At 51.3% G+C, this 22030-nt stretch overlaps 1 protein-coding gene across 1 annotated transcript in view; it reads right to left on the bottom strand.

Annotated features, from left to right (window-relative positions):
* Positions 1-2037: 2037 nt before the first annotated feature.
* Lasp1 (LIM and SH3 protein 1) overlaps positions 2038-22030 on the bottom strand; it is a 37486-nt gene continuing 17493 nt past the window's right edge. The window contains exons 4-7 of the mRNA XM_051158452.1: positions 13924-14031; positions 5456-5609; positions 4982-5085; positions 2038-2682 (exon numbers count right to left, since the gene is read on the bottom strand). Of these exons, the coding sequence (XP_051014409.1) occupies positions 2509-2682; positions 4982-5085; positions 5456-5609; positions 13924-14031 (540 nt within the window). The 3' untranslated portion in view covers positions 2038-2508. The remainder of the gene's footprint in view (positions 2683-4981; positions 5086-5455; positions 5610-13923; positions 14032-22030) is intronic.

Here is a 22030-nt window from a genome sequence, read left to right as displayed (position 1 = left end):
ATCCCGAGCACAAGGCCAGGAGGGAGAGGACCAGAGAGATCAAAGAGAGACAACAACCCCATATAAAAGATGAATGGACGGCTTCACACGCACACACACACACACACAATCACTCACACATGAAATGTCGGACAGAGGCAAACTTCACAGGGACACTTCTGTTTCTTTTTAAATACAGGCTTTGTGGGGTGGTACTTTTTGTCTTGTGTCCAGCTATTAGGAAATAAAATGTTCCCTGGAGGGACATGAGGAGGGAAAAACAGGAAGCAGTGTGGGGAGAATTCATGTCCCTCGCCATGGGGCTTTCTTGCATTACAGGATTGGTCCACAAAAGTTAAGTTCACAGTCTAGCCAAGGCGCTTTCTTTCCTGGGTTTTGATTGGCTGAAAGACCTTTACAAAGGAACAGATCACAGGCTTGGGGACTCTGTGCTCTTCTGGGGGGCGGGTGGTGGTGGTGATGGATGTGTCTGGGAAAAAAAATACATGGACTCCAGCAACCCTGGGGCCCTCAGCACCTTAGATGGTTCCTCTTCCCTCTGCAGGTGTGGGAAAGTGTGCCTGGTTTCTAGGGCAGTAGAAGAGCAGCTGGCTTGATGTGTTGGGAAGGGGCGGGCTCAGCTAAGTGGAACCAGGAAGGTTGTGGCACCTCCCGGAACACAGGCCCTCCAAGAGCAAGTGTCCCTGACCTCTGGTCCCCAGAACTACTTTGTGCTTTGAGATCAAGAGAAAATGGAATGGACTGCGCCTCCCAAGGGGGCTCATGAGATGCTTCAGCAAGGTTCTCCCCATACTGCCCAACAGGACCCCCCTCCTTCCCTCCAGCCAGACTAGGGCCAGAAGGAAAGGGACTGACCAGGCAGGAAAGTTGGTTACTCTAGCAAGTGCTCCTGACAACTCCCTTGCTGACCTGATCAGTGCCTTCAGGTTCAGACCTCCCCCTGCAGCAGGGTCTAAGTGTGCAAAGGGGCCTAGTATCAGACTCACAGCGAAGATGAGAGAGTCAGGGAACCCAGGAGGGGTGACAAGAAAACCCAGAGATGAATGAAGCTGAGTGAGGGCTGCCCCAGGCCCCAGGTGCAAAGGAGGAACCTGAGAGTTTAGCACCAGCCCAGAGACGGTGCTGCCCGCTTTGGAGTCCTGGCCTCTCTCCCTTGCTCCAAGGACAGGAGAGCCCTGAGTGAGGTGCCACAGTATGGGTGACTTGGTCCTGCTGGTACCGTACTCTGTAGCCTCAGACACAAAAGACAGGAAAGCACACATGTAACGCAGAAGGCTTCCCTCTCCTCCCGAGTGAGGGGGCCAAATGATGGGGCCTCCTGTGTGGCCAGAAGAGTGTCTTCACCTTCTGGCTCTGCAGAGAGCTCCAAGCCCATCTTGCCTTGTTCTGGGGAGGAAGGCCACAGGGAAACCCAGAGACTTCTTCCCAGGGGAGCAGGAAGGAACAGCTCAGTTAACTCAAGTCCCAAAGGCATTCCTCCTCGCTCTACCCTTCACAGCAGGCTCCCATCCAGGGAGATAGAGTCCCCTGGAGGCTGGGGGAGGCGGGAAGCAAATAGGTCTGAGGAGAACACCCTGTTCCCTCCTTCCTGCTGCTGCCCCTAGAACTAAGGCAAGAGCTTGACCCAGACTTTAGCTTCCTGGGGAGCTCTTTGTGGCAGCCCTGGATTTGTGTGGGCAGGGCGGCACACTCAGTGTGTGATGGAACACACACATGGGGGCAGGGACTCAGCCCACAGAAGGAACTCTGCTCTCCTTTAAATGTCCTGAAGAGGCAGAGGGTCAGGAGGGAGGACTAGCAAAAAGGTAAACTCATTACATAGGTCGCTAGGTAACTGAGGCCTCAATCCCCACCCCCTGGGAATGTGTAGAGCCCCACTTGGAGGTATGAGGAGGAGTATGGGGCTTACCCCAACTCTGGGATGAAGGGGTGTCAGGGGAACTGGGCCAGGGAGTTATGAAGGACCTAGGGCAGGAAGTGAGGCTGAGAACTAAGCAACAACCCCGCCCCTCCTCCCAGACGACAGGGTCTCACTCTATAGCTCTGGCTGTCCTGAAACTCATGATGTAGACCAGGCTGGCCTCGAACTCAGAGCTCCTCCTGCCTCTGCCTCCTGAGTGCTGGGATCAAAGGCATGTGCGACTACACCCCACCTAACTTATCTCCTTACTGGGTCTCCCATTTCAGCCCTGTGAGCCCACCCTCCTCAGAACAATCCTGCCCTCCCCAGAGTGCTCAGCCTGTTTCCTCCAGAAAGAGAGAGAGAGAGAGAGGAAAAAAAAAAATCAATCAGTTGGTTGGTCCAAGGGAAAGCCTGCCAGAGGAAGGAGCCCATAACAGTGGCAGAACAAGGCTTGGGTTGGCCAAAGCAGCTAGAGGAGGGGCGGGGACAAAGAAGTAGTCAAAGATCTTAAAAGACAGAGACACTGAAGGGTGGATGGGTCAGACCCCAGGACAGATGTAATGCCATGGAATGCATTGAAGACAGAGGGTTGGACAGCACAGGGCTCAGATAGCCTCCACGTAGTTGGCTGGCAGCATCCCCGTGTCACCGGTGCGCTCCACGGTCCCATACATCCAGCCATCATCGATCTGCTGCACATTGACGATGGTGTCCCCATCCTGGAATGAGACCTCGTCCTCGTCGGCGGCGCTGTAGTCGTACACTGCACGGTACCGTTTCTGGGGGAGCATAGCCAACAGTCAGCCTGGGTGTTGGATGTGGGCTCTCCTTTCCCATGCCCACACCTCGTGGGCCAGGCAAGCGCTCCACAAAGGGGCTCCCAGGCCTTGTGTTTCTCTCTCTCTCTACCTCTCAGGGGACCTCAGGGGAGCAGTGATCCAGAAGGTGGGGCCTGGGGTGGGCTCTGCAATGGAGTCTCTCACACCTATTTCCATGGAGCAGTAAAGCCCCATAGACTCACTGAAATAGTGGTTTTAAAGTGTGCTACGCAGGGACTGGAGAGATGGCTCAGCAGTTAAGAGCTCCAAACTGTTCTTCTAGAGGACCCAGGTTCAGTTCCCAGCGCCCACATGGTGGCTCACAAACTGTAACTCCAGTTCCCGGTGACCAGACACCGTCACACAGACACACGTGCAGGCAAAACACCAATGCACATTAAAAAAAAAAAAAACGTTTTATATAAGTTGATGAGAATCCTGAGCTCAAAGCCAGCCTGGGCTACATAGCTATCTTAGATTAAAAATCCTGGTGTCGGGGCTGGAAAGATGGCTCAGCAGTTAAGAGCACTGACTGCTCTTCCAGAGGTCCTGAGTTCAATTCCCAGCACGTACATGGTGGCTCACAACCATCTAGAATGGGATCTGATGCCCTCTTCTGGCATGCAGGTGTACATGCAGGCAGAGCACTGTATACAAAATAATAAATAAATCTTAAAAAAATGAAAAAGAAAAACCCTTGGGTTTAATTTTTCTTTCTTTCTTTCTTTCTCTTTTTTTCTTTCTTTTTTGGTTTTTCAAGACTGGGTTTTTCTGTGTAGCCTTGGCTATCCAAAACTTGCTTTGTAGACCAGGCTGGCCTGAACTCTGCCTGCCTCTGCCACCCAAGTGCTGGGATTAAAGGTGTGTGCCACCACACCCGGCCTCTTGGGTTTGATTCTTAACATCACAAAGCAAAAAAAAAAAAAAAAGGGTGGGGGGAAAGCATGGCCTAGTCACTATTATTTGAAGGACTATTCGTACCAATGTTTTCTTTTTGAAACCATTATTAGTCTGATTTCAGTCCCAAATCGGGGACAAAATGCTTCTAAGAGATTCCAAGCCTATATGCTAGCAGATCCTGGTCAGTATATTGACCATCCTCTAAATGGCCTCCCAACACACCCCCACCCCTCAGTCAGCTATCTTTCCCCATATGGGGACCAAGGTTAACCTTTCCTTTTTTTGCCCCCTTTCTTTTCCCTTTTTTAATGTTTAAGACAAGCTCTAGCTATGTAGCTAGGCCAGCCTTGAACTCGCAGTAACTCTTCTGCCTCACACGCCCAAGTGCTGAGATTACACCCATACTCAACTGCCAGGGTGATTTTCTTTCTTTTTTTTTTTTGGTTTTTCGAGACAGGGTTTCTCTGTGTAGCCTTGGCCATCCTGGACTCACTTTGTAGACGAGGCTGGCCTCGAACTCACAGCGATCCGCCTGCCTCTGCCTCCCGAGTGCTGGGATTAAAGGCATGCGCCACCACGCCCGGCTGCCAGTGTGATTTTCATAAAGCAAAAGTCAACTGTCAGTCTGTGTAGATCACTGGCCACAAAGGCCTCCAAGTCCCCAAAGGACCTGACCTCATCTACTTCCTCTTCCTGTCTCCAGGAAACCTTTCAAGGATGTCTGTCACGTGGCCTTTGTACCTCCTGTCCCCTGGTACCATTCACTCCTCTACTCTGTACAGACTGTCCGTGAATGTTACAGTTTCACTCTGCTGCCCTTCGTCCCTGACCCCACCGTGCGCACAGGCCACTCACTACCCTCTCCTCCACACAGCCTCTTGTTGTCTCCTCCCTAGAGCGAGGCCACTTCTCCCAGGCTACTTTATTTCTCTTCCACTCTGTCACGAGCGGCTTTGAAACCCGAAGCACCCGCTGTGGAGGTCAGCCGCGCGCGCACCCGGCAGAATGTATCTTTGAACACCCGGACTAGCACGTTTACACCCAGGACCGCCCGCCCAGCTTCCTACTGTGGTTCATTTTCTCATCCAGCAAAACTGATGCGTCCTACTACAGGCCTGGCTCAAGGCAGCAGCCACAAGACTACTTCCTGCCCACACAGGAAGTACACAATCCTTTTCTGTGGGAAAGGGGACATAGCACTGGGGACAGAACCCTAAGATTCTGTGCAGAATAGGCAAGTGCTGTGCCATCCTTAGCCTTTACCATGTATGTGTGTGTGTGTGCATGCACGCCTGTACAGAGGTGCAGAAGCTATGACCTCTCTCACCCCAGGGTCTCCCCATTCCAGAGAGTTACTCACCCCACCACCACCTGGGGCACTGCGCTGTATGGAGACAGGAGCCGCAGGCTCCTTGTAGCCACCATATGATGGGGTCACCTGCTGCTGTTGGGGCTGCTGGTAAACTGGAAAATGGAGGAGACAAAGCTCAGAAACTGTCTTGCCCGGCTCATTCCCCCCAACCCCTGTGACTCTAAAAGCCATGAGTTCCCAACTCTCCCGCACCCCGCAGCGTTGCTCAGCATCCGCCACCAAAGGCGTGCTGGGCACTCACATTCATCTGTGACTTAGGCTTCACACCAGGGCTGCACTATGCTCCTCACACACTGGGATCCGCTTTTCTAGACCCCCCCTGCACTCACCTCCTTTGCAGGATGGGCGTGAGATTTTGGGGAGTGCTCCTACCTGCATGGCCATTTTCTCTCTGCCCAAGTCTCCCGACCTCAGGGCCCTCTCTCGCCCCCTTCCCCAGCGCCCCCCCAGGCTGACACTCACCTGGGGCACTGGTCGGGATGTGGTGAGGCTGAGGCTCTTGTTCTGGTGGCCTCCGGTAGCCACTGCTGTCCTGGAGCTCTCTGCGCTCTGGTTCCACACCTTCACCTCCACTGGGCCCCATGCGGCTCTTCTCAAACTCCTCATGGTATTTGATCTGCAGTGCAGGAGGAATGGGTAGAGGGCTCGGTGGTAAGTGCCAATCACCTTAGCTACTGAGGCAGGAGGGAGGAACAAGGCCAGTCTGAGCAACATAGTGAGACCATTTTACTTACCCACGTGAACGCGTGCACGCGCGCGCGCACGCGCACGCACACACACACACACACACACACACACACACACACATACACAGTAAGAGACTCCTGAAGAGCTACAGCTGTTTAAGTAATTTAACCATAACAAGCCTCAGCTAAGCCATGCAAGGACCGGCTGGTTTTATGGTTCAGTTGCTAAGCCATGCAAGGACCGGCTGGTTTTATGGTTCAGTTGCTAAGCCGAGTGCTTGGTCTAGTATAGGCCACACAAAGCCCCACATGCTACGCACTGTCAGGCACGGTATATTCCTTTCCCATCAGCAGACACCCAGGAGGCTGACAAGTGGATCTGAGTTTGAAGCCAGCCTGGTCTACATAGCCAGTTCCAGGCCAAGCAGGGCTGCACAGTGAGCCCCTATCTCAAAATAAAATAATTCAAGATCATCCTTGGCTACCTATTAAGTTTCAGGCCTGGCTGGGCATACATGAGGCCCTCTCTCTAAATAGAGGGGGCGGGGGAGGGGGAAGGGGTAGCTCGCCCTTGTATGAGCCTGTGGCAGGGGCTGACCTCTCTAGCTCCCACACCATGGTCAATATTAATCATCACATCACCCCCTAGTTTTTGGCCCTTCCTGTGGTCCAGGCCGTGAGTTGCATACTTAGTATCACAGGCTGTTCATTTGACATGATCAACCCGTGACACAGTGACTGTGCCAGCCAGCCTCCAGGACTGCCAAAAAAACTGACTGAATATTCCCCTGGGTACTTTGGCACAATCCTCACGAAGCACGCTACTTTAGAGTCGTGAAGTATCACCGTACAAATACAGAATGTATATTGTAAAATGCACACACACACACACACACACACACACACACACACACACACTAAACTGATGGGACAAAATCTGAGCCCCATAAGCAGCAGGCACAAAGAATCTAAGTGTCCTTCCTGCACCCTCATGGGGCACATCCTCACTGCCCATGCCCCCTAAATAATGGTTATTACTATAGCCTGGATGTCAGACTGGCAGGGGCAGCAGGCAGCATGGCAGTGGGGTGTGAGAGGAGCGTCGCCTGGAGGCAGCAAGCTACTCATCCCCTGGCACAAACTAAGATCTCTCCCTTCCTCCGCTGTCTCCTTTGTGACCAAGCAGGGATACACACCCAAATGGTGAAACAGTCTAACGCAAAGCAGCCAGCGCGGGCTGGACTAAAACCAGAACCCTCGTACCTCCTGGAAGGGCACCCAGGTGTGAGGGGTGCCAACGGGACCTCGTCAGCTCCAGTTCCTTAGGGACCCTGCTCCGTGGCCAGCAAGGAGCAGTAAAAAACAGCACATAAAAGACTCAAGACGCCGGCTCTTCCAATGTCTGTCTGTTTTTGTTTACAGCCTCCTTATATTTCTTTTTTTTTTAATGATTTATTTATTATGTAACAATATTCTGCCTGCATGTGTGTCTGCAGGCCAAAAGAGGACACCAGATCTCACTGTAGATGGTTGTGAGCCACCATGTGGTTGCTGGGAATTGAACTCAGGACCTTTGAAAGAGCAGACAGTGCTCTTAACCTCTGAGCCATCTCTCCAGCCCCACAACCTCCTCATATTTAAAAAATTTTTTTTTAATTTTTATTTTTTAATGGAGTTTTTTTCTTATTTATTTATCTATTTATTTATTGTGTATACAGTGCTCTGCCTGCATGTACACCTGCAGTCCAGAAAAGGGCATCAGATCACATTATAGATGGTTGTGAGCCACCATATAGTTGCTGGGAATTGAACTCAGGACCTCTAGGAAGAACAGACAGTGCTCTTAACCACTGAGCCATCTCTCCAGCCCAAAATTTAACTTTTAAAGATTACATTCATTTGCTTGTTTGTTTATTAGAAGTGCACATGCCACAGAGGTCAGAGGGTGATCTGTGAGCATTAGCTCACATCTTCCACCATAAGGGACCCGAGGAATCTAACACAGGTGGTCAGACTTGGCGAAGCACTTACCCGGTGAGGAAAAGGAGGCAACAGGTCTGCATCTAGCCTACAGAGCCAGGTGCCCCTGAAGGAGAGCCCTTCCTGGAGTGGGGCTCTGCATTATAGATGGTGAGTAAGGGAGCTTTGGAAATGTATGTGGGGCTCACAGCTCCCCCCTTCCACGGCAAGACTTAGATGGCAGGCTCTCACTGGAAAAAATGGACAAAGTCCCAGCTGGACAGACAGGCCTTGTCCTGGGAACAAGCGTTTACACACCCAGTCCCCCGTTCTCGTATCTTCTGTTCAAACGCTGACAGTACCTCAGGGGCCCCTAAAACTTGGGGGAAATCCCAGGATCACCCTACCCTGGGGAGGACATAGAAATGCAAACCAGAAGGCTGAAGAGATGGCTCAGCTGCTTTTCCAGATGGCCTGAGTTCCATTCCTAGCGAGCACATGGTGGCTCACAACCATCTATAATGAGATCTGGTGCCCTCTTCTGGTGTGCAGGCAGAACACTGTATATGTAATAAATAAATAAATAAACAAACAAATAAACAAATAAATAAATAAATCTAGCCGGGCAATGGTGGCGCACGCCTGTAATCCCAGCACTTGGGAGGCAGAGGCAGGCAAATCTCTGTGAGTTCGAGGTCAGCCTCGTCTACAAAGTGAGTCCAGGACAGCCAAGGCTACACAGAGAAACCCTGTCTCGAAAAAACAAAAAAATAAAACAAACAAACAAATAAATAAATCTTTTTTAAAAAGAAAAGAAATACAAGCCAGAAGAGGAAGCAGGGAGTGTAACGGCTGAAAAGTGAGGCCCTGCTTAGGCTGGTCACTGCCTTCCACTTCCGCTCCAGCAAAATGGAGAAGCTGTGTGCTCACTCCTGGCTCACCAAACAGTTTCTTAAGCAAACAGGCAAAGCAACCTACCCCCACCCCCAGAGGATCCTGCTGATCACGACTCAGTTCTCATGGGGGTTTTTTTTTTTCTCTCTCTCTTTTATCCAAGACTGTGGCTGGCTCTCACATCAGTTTTGTTTTCCTAACACTATTTTCTGTGTGCAAGTGTTTCGCCCGAAGGCTTGGTGCCCTCAGACATCAGAAGAGGTCACTGGATCCCTGGAACTGGAGTGACAGCTTGTGAGCCATCACGGGGGTGCTGGGAACCCAACCTAGGTTCTCTGCGATAGCAAAGCATTCTTAAATGCTGAGGCGTTTGTCTCCAGCGTCCAAAGATCTGAGCTTTAAAAAAAAAAGTCAAATAGCCGGGCAATGGTGGCACTTGCCTTTAATCCCAGCACTTGGGAGGCAGAGGCAGGCGGATCGCTGTGAGTTTGAGGCCAGCCTGGTCTACAAAGGGAGTCTAGGACAGCCAAGGATACACAGAGAAACCCTGTCTTGAAAAAAAACCAAAAAACCAAAAACCAAAAAACAAAAAATTTTAAAAAGCCAAATCCTGGGCCTCCATGGAGGTCTCCATGCGTGTGGGCTCAGTAACTGGGGCAGAAAGACCCTCAATGGGCAGACATTTGGTGGGACTAGGTAGGGTCCCCTTGAGACTGGCCAGCTTATGTCCTGCTTTTTGAAGTACCTGTTTCCTGACTGAGGTGGAAAAAAAAAAAGCCTGACTGGCCACACGTCCCCTACCACATGATGCAGCATCATGGCTTAGTCAGTAACACCAAGCCTTAAATGGAATAGTCAGGTCACTCTTGCAGCCAGCCTTTTTTTTGGGGGGTGGGGGTGGGGAGGATGAAGTTCTACTTTGTGCCTTTATATGTTTATTACTCCTTTCCTTTTCTCACCTAGCCCTAGAGTATAATATGTTGTCATTTGTCCCCATTTTACAGATGGGGAAGCCAAAGTTGAAGACAGGGTAGGTTAAATAGGTTGTAACAGAATCTGCCTTTAACATAGGAGGCTTATCTTTTCTTCTTTCTTTCTTTCTTTCCTTCTTCTTTTTTTTTTTTTTTTTTTTTTTTTGTTCGTTTTGTTTTGTTTTGTTTTGTTTTTTGAGACAGGGTCTGTGTTAGCCTTGGCTGTCCTGAACTCATTTAGTAGACCAGGCTGGCCTCAAACTCATAGCAATCCACCTGCCTCTGCCTCCCAAGTGCTGGGATTAAAGGCGTGCCCCACCACGCCCATCTGAGGCTTAGTTTTTCAACCATGCAATATGGCTTCCTATTAGAGACTTGGGAGTTTCTCGTTGTGTTGTGTTTGTTTTGTTTTCGAGACAGAGTATGTGATGCCGGCTGTCCTAGAACTTACTTTGTAGACCAGGCTAGCCTCAAACTCACAGAGATCCACGTGCCTCTGCCTCCCCATTAAAGGCCTGGTGAGAGACTTACAGTATTGTCCAAACATAGAAGCCGGGCATGTGATGCCAGCACTCAAGCAGGAAGTCTTGTACAGAGCGAGAAGGCTCAGCAGCTAAGAGAGCTCGCAGCTCATGCAGAGGGGCCTGGCTTCAGTTCCCATAGCCCACAGGCAATCCATAGTTGCCTGTACCTTCAGTTCCAGGGAATCCCATGGCCCACTCTGGTCTCACAGTAGCAGGCACACACTACGGTACACAGGCAGTCATGCAAGCAAACACTCAAAATACGTAAAAACAGATCTCAAAAGACTTAATTAAAAAAAAAAAAAAAGCTTTGGGTAAAAGCACAATTTTTTTCAAAATTAAATTGGAGAATTTCGATTGCAGAAGCTCAGTGGTTAAGAACACCTGCTGCTCTTTCAGAGGACTCAAGTTTGGTTCCTAGCACCTGTTTGTGTGAGACAGCTTCACAGCCTCCTGTACCTCTAATCCCAGCAATTCCAGCCCTTCATCTGGCCTCAGAGAGCACTCACACACATGGGGCACAAAAACACACATAAAGACAAGCAAAACAAATCTTTCTTTAAAAATGAGAACGCTAGGAGCCTGCCTCCTGACGGTTTAACTCTGGGAAGGAAATGGAATTTTCTTTCTTCTTCTTTTTTTTGAGACACTGAAGACTGAAACTAATTTCGGGCACAGAAAATGTAGGTTACTTTTGGCTGACAGAAAAGCAAAGTATTCTTGCCTGGAGGAGCAAAGGTGTCTGAGGAGCTTACGGCTTTACTGTCATTAGCCGGTGTGGAGCCAGCACGGCTCCGAGCCACCTCTGCCCCTCTCTTGCCTAGACGAGTCTATAGCTACTTATAATGGTGTGACAGGAGCTTCGAGAGTCCCAGATCTAATACTCAGCAAACTCCTTTGAGCTGAGCACGGGTGTCACTCTTTCTTCTCCTTTCCCCCTTCCTTCTCTCTCTTTCTGTGGTGCTGAAGATCCAAGGGCAAGCCCATGCTGCCATTCCTGGAATGAGGCATGCGTCAGTCTCTGTTGCCCTACACAGGACTGAGGCTAGACTTTACACCCCCAGGCATACACTTGGTTTTCAACCAATCCAGTGTGGCTCTGGACAACTCCTTTCTCAAGAGTTATGCTGGAAGCTGGCACAATGGAGCCACAGCTCTGCCTGTGCTCCTGGGGATTCTGGGACACAGCCAGGCCTGGTGTCCTCTGACTTCAGGGCTGGTGAGACCTTTTCAGGTTTTGGGGGTTTTTTGCTTTTTTTTTTTTTTTTGAGACAGGGTTTCTCTGTGTAGCCTTGGCTGTCCTGAACTCACTTTGTAGACCAGGATGGTCTCGAACTCACAGAGATCCGCCTGCCTCTGCCTCCCAAGCGCTGGGAGACCTTTTGAATTTTAAGTAATAATTTTCACTCAGTAAGTATCACAGTAAGCCAGTGGGGGGAGCGGGGAGGGGAAGTGCACCACACAGTCCAGAGGTGCCGATCTGGACTGCTGGGAGAACACAGAGCTAGCATTTATTGTCACCAAGTGCCCTATGATCCTAGGGGGCCCTCTGTGTGGATATGAGGGTTTGTGCAAGCTAAGCACTCTACCACTGAGCTGGGGGGGGCGGTGCTCTGATAGCCCAGCTGATTGTGGGGTGCCTCTGACAGTCCAGCACAGGAGGCTCTGATAGAGACGGACTTTGATCCCAGTCCCCAACACCAAGAAGAGAGACTTCCAGCTTTTTAGTCACCCCTCCCAGCTCAGAACTAGAGCAATCAGCTAATTGCAGCCCTGAGGTGGCTGATAAGATTCTATCTGTGGTGTAGACACCTTGGCCACAGTCAGGCTTTTGTTACCAGAACTCCTCCTGCATTAATGTGTCCAATGTCCAACAACAAGGTGCAGGAAGGCAGGTGAAACAGACTGGGTGTCAGAACATTCTGGAAACCTTCCAGAAAGTGAGGCAGAGGTGACTAGGGCTTGCTTGTCTCCTCCAAACTCACAAGGTACATCACTGAATGATTGTCCTAAAGGTTGGCCTTGGTGACTGGAGGTGTCTCAAGACACCAAGCCACATTAATTCCAGCTTTGTGAGCCATTCCACACTTCCCCAGTCACCCAAGGCCACGGGACTTCCGGCTTTCCATCTAGGGAGCTCCCAGGCACACCTTTTTACCCTCTGTGTGGCCTGAGCCAGAAAGGAAACTCCAGGGTGTGAGTCAGGCCCAGGCTGGAAGAGGATAACTGTAACAGGCTTTCCTGGGGGGGCCCAAGAAGGGTTTGAAACCCCCTGAGGAAGGCCCGGGAGAAGCCGGCCGTCTCATCAAGCCCCTCATTTTAAACGTCAGCTCAACTACTGGGTTGCAAAACCCACTTGGTTAGACTAGAAGGTCACCAGCAGTTTTGTTTGTTTGTTTTGTTTTTAATGAAACAAAACCAGAAAAATATCTGAATGAGCGCTCCAAGTCGAAAGCACCTGTATACACAGGGAAAGGTGGCATACACCTTTAATCCCAGCACTTGGGAGGCAGAGGCAGGCGGATCTCTGTCAGTTCGAGGCCAGCCTGGTCTACAAAGCGAGTCCAGGCCAACCAAGGCTGCACAGAGAAACCCTGTCTCAAAAAACCAAAACCAACAAACAAACAAAAGAAGCATTTATTCATGACAGTGTTTTCCTCTTTATGGTGCTAGCTAAAGAGAGTACTCTGGGCCCAGTGCATTCTGGGCAAATCCTCTAACACTAATCTACATCCTCAACACACCTTCAAAAAGTTTTGTTTTACACAGGCTTTCACACAGCCCAGGATGGCTTCAACCTCTTCCTTAATCTTGCCTCAACCTCCAGAATGACTTTGAATCCACGACTCTCTTACCTCCTCTCTAGACAGAGGGCAGAATTTGAAAACTATCGCTCCCCAGCAGGGGTGATTCTGTCTTTAAGGAATCTCCCTGACAGACACATACCCCCCCCCCACTACACTTCCCCCGGGGCACAGCCCAGCTACCTGTTTAGTGGCAGAATGGAGAGAGATGTGGACCCTAGGTGGGCCATCCAAATCTGGATCCTATGCACCCCAGCCCCAGTCCCTCAGCTCTGTCCTGTTACAGATGCGAGGACACTGGCCTGCCTCATCCTTCACTTCTAGGGCTCTTGCTGCAGCTGGCCAAGGCACGTTCTAACTCTGCTTGGGCTTGTGCCCATGGTCTGTGACATCACTCGCAGCAGCACCCTGACTCCCACGTACTCCAAATCAGGCCCCTGCAAGCCTTGGCCACACAAGGAGGAAATTGAGGCCTGTTGTCTAAGCCCCAGCTGCTCTCAGCAACCACACAGAGATCACCACTGCACCACTCACTCTCCACGCCTCTGTCTAACGGCCAGACACCCAGTCAGACACCGATGACCAGCTCCAGACCGAGCCTGAAGGGGCCTGGAGGGGGTGGAAGGCAGGCAAGCAACGCCAGCTGGGTTTTCACACAGGAAGGAAGAGCTGGCTGAGGTGGGAGGGAGGGCGGAAATGACTACAGCGTTAGCACCCAGAGGCAGGCAGGAGCCTCAACCCCCAACCCCAGCTTTGACCCTGTGCTAATCTGCACTCCAACAACCCCCATGAAACACGAACACACTCTCTCTCTCTCTCTCTCTCTCTCTCTCTCTCTCTCTCTCTCTCTCTCTCTCTCTCTCTCTCTCTCTCTCTCTCTGTCTCTCTCTCTCTCTCTTCTCAAAGGGCAGTCTCTTTAAGGAGGAAATGCCATTTGGGCAGAGTGCCTAGCAAAGAGGGAGGACAAAGAAAAGACACTGAAGTACCCTGACCACTCCCTTCCCTCTGATCAGGCCTTTCCTGAGGCTGTCTGGGAGCAGATGAGAGAAGAGGCAGAGAGCAGTAGCTAGGGCAACAGCGGTAGGAGCTTACATTGCTGATCTGGTCCTGGGTCTTCCTGATCCTCTGCAGCTCGGGTGTGTCTGCCACCACGCTGAAGCCTCGGCCCTTGCTCTTCTCAAACTCCTCCTTGTAGCGCACCTGGAAGCCAAGAGAGGGGGGAGAGAGCCCAGAGTTAGCTGGAATGTGAGGATGGGGGAAGAGAGCCCAGAGTTAGGTGGAATGTGAGAATAGGATAGGCGGCCTGCCTAAGCTGAGGCTTCTGGCCAGAAGCCCCCACCACAGTGTACAGCCTAAAACAGAAAGGGTCGGAATAATAATAACCCCATTGACACATATCTAGAAGGTTCTGAAGGGAGGTCACACATTGAATGCCCATAGAAAGGCAACATCTTAGGGCTGGAGAGATGGCTCAGGGGTTAAGAGCTCAAGCTGCTGTTCCAGAGGACCTGCGGTGAACACTCGGAACACAGAATAAAGAAAACAAAGATGGAGGTGCTTGTGCCAAAGTCCTGACGTCAGGACACGCTGGCGTAGTGGTGGCACATGACTTTAATCCCAACACTCAGGAGGCGGAGGCAGGCGGATCTCTGTGAGTTCCAAGGCCACTCCAGACAACATAATGAGTTCCAGGACAGCCAGAGCTACACAAGAGAGGCCTCTATCTTTAAAAATAAAAATTACAAAAGCCCCAGAAATGAGCACCTGGGTGTGACCAGCAAAACCTATACTGATCAGAAGCAGTGACCAGAAAGTCTACAAAGAGGAAATAAGCCCCTGCCTGCCAGGCAGCTCAGCCGATTCTGGTCTCTAATGCACCTCGGTGTATATGGGCCGTGTACTCTTAGCGACAAGGAACCCTTCTAGTGAAGGGATTTCCCACCAGGATCCCTTGTCTTGCCTGCCACCTTGGTGACTGTAGAGTGTCAGGCATCCTGGTTGACCTGGCTAAGCACAACTGAGGCCATGAGGGACTAGCCTCCACTCACTGTCCTAGCCCCAGCAATAGGCTTGCTGTGCACTGCGCTTGCACGGGACTTGTGACCGGCTTGTGCCAACTCTACCCGCTGTCAGTGAGCGGGCTCTGTCCCCAGGTGTCCATTGCATTAGCACAGAGCTAGACCATTAGATTCACTTGCTGTTGAGTTATTCCCTTTTCCTAAAGTGTGACATGGAAACAATAAACTGCACATTTAAAAACAAAAAACAAAAAACCAAAGACACCAGGCTAGCTGCCATGTAACCCAGGTCCAAATCCCAGCACCCACATGGTAATTCACAACCATCTGTAACTCCAGCTCTAGGGGGTCCAAGGCTCTCTTCTCATCTCCGAGGCCACAGGGCACATACTTAGTACATACCATGCAAAACACCCGTACACATAAAGCAATACTTTTTTGGGCAGGGGGCGATGACTGGGCACTAGTGACACATACTTTTTTATCCCAGCACTCTGGAAGGCAGAGATAGACAGATCTCTATGAGTTCAAGGCCAGCCTAGTCTACAGAGTGAGTTCCAGGAAAGCCAGGGACAGCCACACAGAGAAACCCTACCTTGAAAAACTAGGAGGGGTGGGGGACCAAAAACTTTTCTTCTCTCTCTCTTTTTTCGAGACAGGGTCTCTCTGTGTAGCCTTGGCTGCCCTGGTCTCCCTTCGTAGACCAGGCTGGCCTTAAACTCACAGAGATCCACCTGCCTCTGCCTCCCTGAGTGCTGGGATGAAAGGCGTGTGACATCACGCCCGGCTACAAAAACTTTTCTTAAAAGGAAAAAAAAAAAAATCTGTTTAATTAAAAAGGCCACTTCCCCTGCCTGAAGTCACATGGCTTACCAGCAAATGTCCCGAGATGACAGAATGCCTGACTCCTCACCCTACCCTCCCTCCTACAGCTAGCTATAAGAAAGTCCTTGCCAAATCCGAGGCTCCAGCAGCCGGCATCCCAGCCAGGATGTGGTGGAGGCACCCACTAAGAGTGTGGGGGAGTTTTTAAGCAACCAGCTGAGCAAAGGCTGTGCCAAAGGACAAAGCAGCTGCCCAGGAGAACGGTGAGGCCATCAATGAGCCTTTGACAAGCCAGAACAGCTTCCTGGAGCCTGCCAAGCTGGCCTCTGAGAGGGACTGCTGCCCGAGAAGACTCTCAGAAGAGGGGTCTGAGCTCTGGTGACAGCCCCGCCACACCACTGCTGCCCGGTCTCCTAAGAACTCTCTGGAAAACTAGCGACACCCACGATACACTACAGAGAGGACTTCCTGGACACCAATGGAGATTTTTGGAGAGCGGAGACTAGGAAACACTTGCGGGGCAGAGTCCTGTCTCTTGGCTTTGGAGGCTCACTGTCCACCTCAGTAAGCAGCTGTTCCAGGCCTCACCAGCTGCCTAGATTTCCTCTACAGTGGCTGTACTATCCTGAAACAGGTCAGCTCAGGACATAGGGGGGGCCAGGACATTGGGAGTTTCCAGGCAGCTCCCAAGCCTCGAGTCACTCACTGGTCACACGTTTGGACTTTTGCACTGAGGACCCACAGCTTGTGAGTCCCGTGCCAGGCCATGAGTACAGCCAGCTCCTCCACTCTACTTTGGTGGGATTTTTTCTCTTTTGATGCAGATTTAAAAAAAAAAAAAACCAAACCGGTTCGGTAGGTCAAACCTGTACGCCAGCATTCAGCAGGCTAGGTTAGGGTACACAGTGAGAAGACCTGGCAATTGGTTCACACTAGCAGTCAGAGACAGGGACCTGGGCCTGGGCTAACATAGGCATCACCCCTCCTAGGAACTGCCTGAAGCTCCCAGGAAGAAGATTCAGGCCCAGGCGCCGCCCAGAGGGTAGGTAGCCTTTCCCCTCCCTACCCGCTGAGGAAGGCCTGAGACAGCACATGACGACCAGAAAGCCCTTCAGAAAGGAGACATCTGGAAAGATAAGAAAAAAATGGAGACTGCAGAAACCCAGAAGGCTCTACCTAGTTGTGGTTTCCTGTAAAAAGACACACACACACGCGCGCGCGCACACACACACACACACACAGGATTAGAAGCTAGCCTGGGCTACATGAGACCCTGTTTATAAATAAACAAACAAACAAACAAACAAATGCACGCGCGCACACACATGTACACACAGACAAGCTGGGCAGAGGCAAGAGGATCATGAATTTGAGGCCAGCCCAATTGGGGTGGGATCAGATTCCCTTTCTTTCATGTCAAAAGATAGGAGACTTTCCTGTCACTAAATACTGCTCCAGAACCAAGAACTTGGACTGATAGGCCCAGTAATCCTGGGCCAGCGGTTTAACCTCTGACGCCTCAGGTTCCATGTCTGTTAAATGGGAAATCAATAGTGGCGCCAGAGCTGAAGTCCAAGTGTGCTGTGTCGTGCACCACGTGAGGGCGACTCTGCTGAACCAATGCCAAGCCCAACTCCCTCCAGCTTCCTGGCTTTGCAAGGGTCAGGCCCCCTAATCCAGAACAATCACCATGGCAACATAGCAATGACCTCAACTGGTTCCCAGGCTTAGGAACCCCGCCTTCCTTCCTTCCTCACTGGGGAAAGATAATCCATTTCACCCCAACCCAGGAGGCAGAGAGATACAGTGGGAGGAAGCAGCACACAGTGTGACCATAGGTAGGTCCCCTCTTGAGGCTGCAGCGTAGGGAAGACGAGCTGGCTAGTTAAGTCTCTAAAAATCCACTCCTTCTGAAGTCTGTGGCGTTTGGCCTTAACTGGAGAATGGAGGTGGGGGAAAATTCTATGGGGTAGCCTAGAGGCTGTCAATCAGGCTGTCCCTTCACCCATGCAAAGAGCCTGCATTTGTCTGGATGCCTCAGGAGCCATGACAGGGTAGCTGTGGAGGGGCAGGGCCTGCCAGGTCACTCAACCCACTAGTCAGTTTGGCTACAATAAAGCCTCAACTTTGGCCAGATGACTCCATCCCTGCTTAGTGCTGCCAGGGTCTCCCTCTCTAGAAATTTCCACCGTTGTGTAGCCCAGGGTACAACAGCCAGCCAGCCAGTGTCGATGAAGATCTACCTTTCCTAGGTGGCTTAAATTACCCTCTCACTTAATCCCAGCTGAGAGCAGGGACACACCAGTGTTTGCCAGATAAAGAAGGAATGAATTGAATGCAGACACGTCGTCTCTTGTGACCCAGCATAAGAAGCAGCCAGGCTTGGTAGCACACAGTAATCCTAGCAAGGCTTGGGCAGGATCGAAAAGTTCTAGGGTAGCCTATGCTACAGAGCAAAGGACTATCTCTCTCCCAAAAAAGACAGGGGTGGGGAATGGTGGCACGGCACAGACGCACACTTTTAATGGTGGCAGTGGCAACATGCATTAAATCCCAGCAGTCGGGAGGCAGAGGAGAGCGTATCTCTGAGCTCGGGGCCAGCCTTGCTCTACAGAGTTCCAGGACAGGCAGAGAAATCCTGCCTCAAGAAATCAAAAACAAGAGAGGGAGGGAGGGAGGACTGGGAGGATACAAGTGATGGAATAACAATTGAGTTGTAATCTGAATAAATTAATAAAATTAAATTTTAAAAAAGAAATCAAAAACAAAACAAAACTAAGACAGGTTTCCATATATAGCATAGGCTTGTCTTAAACTAGCCATGCAACCCAGGCTGGCCTTGGACTCTCTCTGTCTCAAGAACACTACCCACCTCCTTTGAGACAGGGTTTCTTATAAGCCTGGAGTTCTCCAGTCAAGACAGAGCCTCAAGAATCCTCTGGCCTTTAAATCTCGCTGGAGAGACTACAAGCATGAAGGTCTGCCATTTTTTTTAACCTGGGTGCTGAGAACTTGAGGGGACCAACACTCTACCAGTGGAGCTATCTCCCTCATTGTTCGAGATTACAGACAGGTGCTACCACACTGAGTAAGAGTGACTGCTCTTCAGGATGCGCTACTGGCATGCTGGTCATACGATCCCTGACAGGAGTGAGACACCCCCCCACCCACCCCCCCACCCCCACCCCCCCACCCCCCCGCCATTGCTTACAGCCCTCCCCTCAGGGCATTTCCTAAAACACTCTATGAAGGTGACCAGGAAGAGACAAACAAGAGACACTCCCAGCACTTCTGCCTGGGGGAGGGCCTGGACTTAGTCACACACAAAGTCCTCTACTTCAGCCCTACCCCAGAGCTACTGCCTCCACTAGGTTGGGGTGCAAATGAGAAGGGGGGGGGGTCAGCCGAGCGTGGTGGTGCACGCCTTTAATCCCAGCACTTGGGAGGCAGAGGCAGGTGGATCGTTGTGAGTTCGAGGCCAGCCTGGTCTACAAAGTGACTCCAGGACAGCCAAGGCTACACAGAGAAACTTTGTCTCGAAAAACCAAAAAAAAAAAAAGGGGGGGGGGGAGGATCTGGGGGCAACTGCCAACTCTGACAGTACCACTCAGAGTGTCATTTCTGGACAGTTCTGAGGTTACAGAGACCCAAGCACCCAAAGTGCCACTTTGGGAACCAATATAGCAGTGGGAAAACAAAGCTGAAATGGCCCGGGCAGCTCCCCAAAGGAAAAAGAACCCACACATGAAGCCAGGCCAGGAAGCAGCCAGCTCTGGAAGGAACCAATGACACCCTGCTGGGGTGGGGCAGGGAAGGGTTTGAAAAAGGCTCCTACTTTCTTCTAGGCAGCCACACAAAGCTCTAGCCAGCCCTGCCCCCCACAACAGCCACAGATCTATCTATCACCAGGCCAGCCAGGCAAGCCTGTCCTTCCAAGCCTTGTCAGGCCCAGCCTCCGGCATCTAGGCAAATGTGTCCCTGTCCCCGTTTCACTACTCACAGGGGGGCTGGGGGGGGGGCGTGAATTAGAGGGAAAAAAAACAAAAATGGCTCAGACTGCACAGATGGTAGGAGGTGGGAAAGACACACAGAGCGAGCTCTTTCCTTTCCATGTTATCCTGTCCTCCAGGTCCCTAGGTCCAGGAACTGAGCTCTGCCCCCAGTGCGGAAGGTCAATTCTCTCACCTACCACCCTGTTGACAGAAATCACCTAGGCTTTAGTGTGGCACCGCCCAGAAGCCGCTGCCAATCAGCTTTATTGGCTCCACTTGTCTGTACCCACACAGCAGGCAGCAGAGAGACTCTAGGCAGCCCTAGTCTGGTAGCCCAGTGATCCCAACGCAGAGAAGGCTGAATGTGGGGGGCTAACAAGGGTTTGAGGCCAGCCTGGGTTAACCTCCTTCACAAAGCGGCTACAAAGGGCACACAGTTCCAGCTGTGAGCGCTGAGGCCAGACCATCTAAACTTAAAATCTGCCCTTGAGCTGGCTGGGAGAGACTAGCAATTACACAGATTGCCCAGTAGGCAGACAGACAGGAAGAAGGGGCCCTGGCTAGATAATAAAGATGGTGAGGACTCGGCGTGATGGCGCACGCCTTTAATCCCAGCACTCTGGGATGCAGAGGCAGACGGATCGATGTGAGCTCGAGGCCAGCCTGGTCTACAAAGCGAGTCCGGGACAGCCAGGGCTACACAGAGAAACCCTGTCTCAAAAAATGAAAGTAAAACAAAATAATACAAAAAAATAAAAGATGGTGAGTTTTCATCCACGTGGCCTCTCCAAGCCTCAGTAACCCCACCTACGTAATAAAACAGCCCCTTCTTAGGCTAGGAGTGGCGGCTCATAACTAAAATGCCAGCACCCAGGAGGCTGAGGCAGGAGAATGCCAGCTTGGACTACATAGAGAATTCTAGACCAGCCAAGGATACAGTGAGACCCTGGATTAAAACAAAACAAACCAACAACCAAAAGAGGTAGCCCCCGAAAACGGCTCCTCCCTTTCTATTCGGTTGTGAAAACCCAACTCACAGGGCCTGTCCCTCAGTAAGAACCCGAGGGACCGATGGCTGCCCCTGCCCTGCCTACTGGAGCCCACATCAGAGCTGATAGTCTAAGAATGTCCAAATCTGTGTGTGCGGAGAGCAGAACAGCTCTGCCAACATCAAGCCCAGTCCTGGTGCTCATGTATACAAGCAAGGGTGGGTAAAGGGGGAAAGGGCTGGCTGCCTCCAGTTATCAGCCCCACCCTATAGGGGTCAGATTCCAGAAGGAAAAAAAAAAATCTGAAGGTGAGCTCCTGTGGGCTCACGTGGGCAAGGGAGTGCAATTTCTCTGCAGTAAGGATGTAGAAAGAGAGAGACAGAGAGACAGAGACAGGGGGCATGGGGTTCCTCCCTGGCCCAGGCATCTGGCCCTCTGACCCCTCCCCCTGCCTGCTGGACCATTCCATTTGAAGCTTTCCCAGGAACTGCAAAGGGGACAAGCTGCTGCCCGGACGGTGGCCCATTCTGGAGGGCCACACATACTAGGTGAAAAGAGACTGGAGCCCAGATCCTGAGACCTCACTCAAGGTGGCCCGGAAGTCTTTGAGACTCAGTTTCCAAAGAGGGACAGGAAGGGAACTGATCTCCCATCCGCCCTTGGAGTTGCTTGCATCAAGGACAAGAAAGGAGAAGTAGCTACTTCGCCTTGAGGTTTCACAAGTTCCCAGAAGCACCGGGGGCGAGTGTGCTTTTTAAGGGGGAGGAAAACTGTTCACTTCAGGTAGTAGATAGAAAACCAGATGGTGCAGCCTTGGGAGACGGAGGCAGGAGGATGAGGAAGGAGTTCACTGCTATTTTTTTTTCCCTCCTTAAGATTTTTTTTTTCAGCCAGGCATGGTGGCCCACGCACGCCTTTAATCCCAGCACTTGGGAGGCAGAGGCAGGTGGATCGTTGTGAGTTCGAGGCCAGCCTGGTTTACAAAGTGAGCCCAGGACAGCCAAGGCTACACAGAGAAACCTTTCTTCTCTGAACCAGAGCAAACGGCATTTCCTTCTCTACTGTAGAAGCCTGGAACCCCTCACACTGCCCTCCCTCCCAAGAGATGCAAAGTTTTGGGACATGGTTACAGAGGACAAGCCGTGTAACACAGACCGGAGTTTTGGGTTTGGTTTTTTTTAGGGGGGGGAAGGAGAGGTTGGCTCCAAGCCCTTCTGTGTTAGGCATAAATGGAGTGGCAGGCACAGGACACCTTCCTGTCTAGGAGCCCTAGCAGAGTCAAACAGATGGGCCACACCTCCCCAAGCATCTTCAGGTAGGAAGGCAGTATTTACGCTCTCCTTGACCTCTGCAGAAGTCAGGAAGTGTGAAGTGA

Source organism: Acomys russatus, chromosome 16 (assembly GCF_903995435.1).
Source record: "Acomys russatus chromosome 16, mAcoRus1.1, whole genome shotgun sequence".
Lineage (NCBI taxonomy): Eukaryota > Metazoa > Chordata > Mammalia > Rodentia > Muridae > Acomys > Acomys russatus.
Note: the sequence above shows the minus strand (reverse complement) of the source record. Positions and strands in the feature narration are given on the sequence as shown.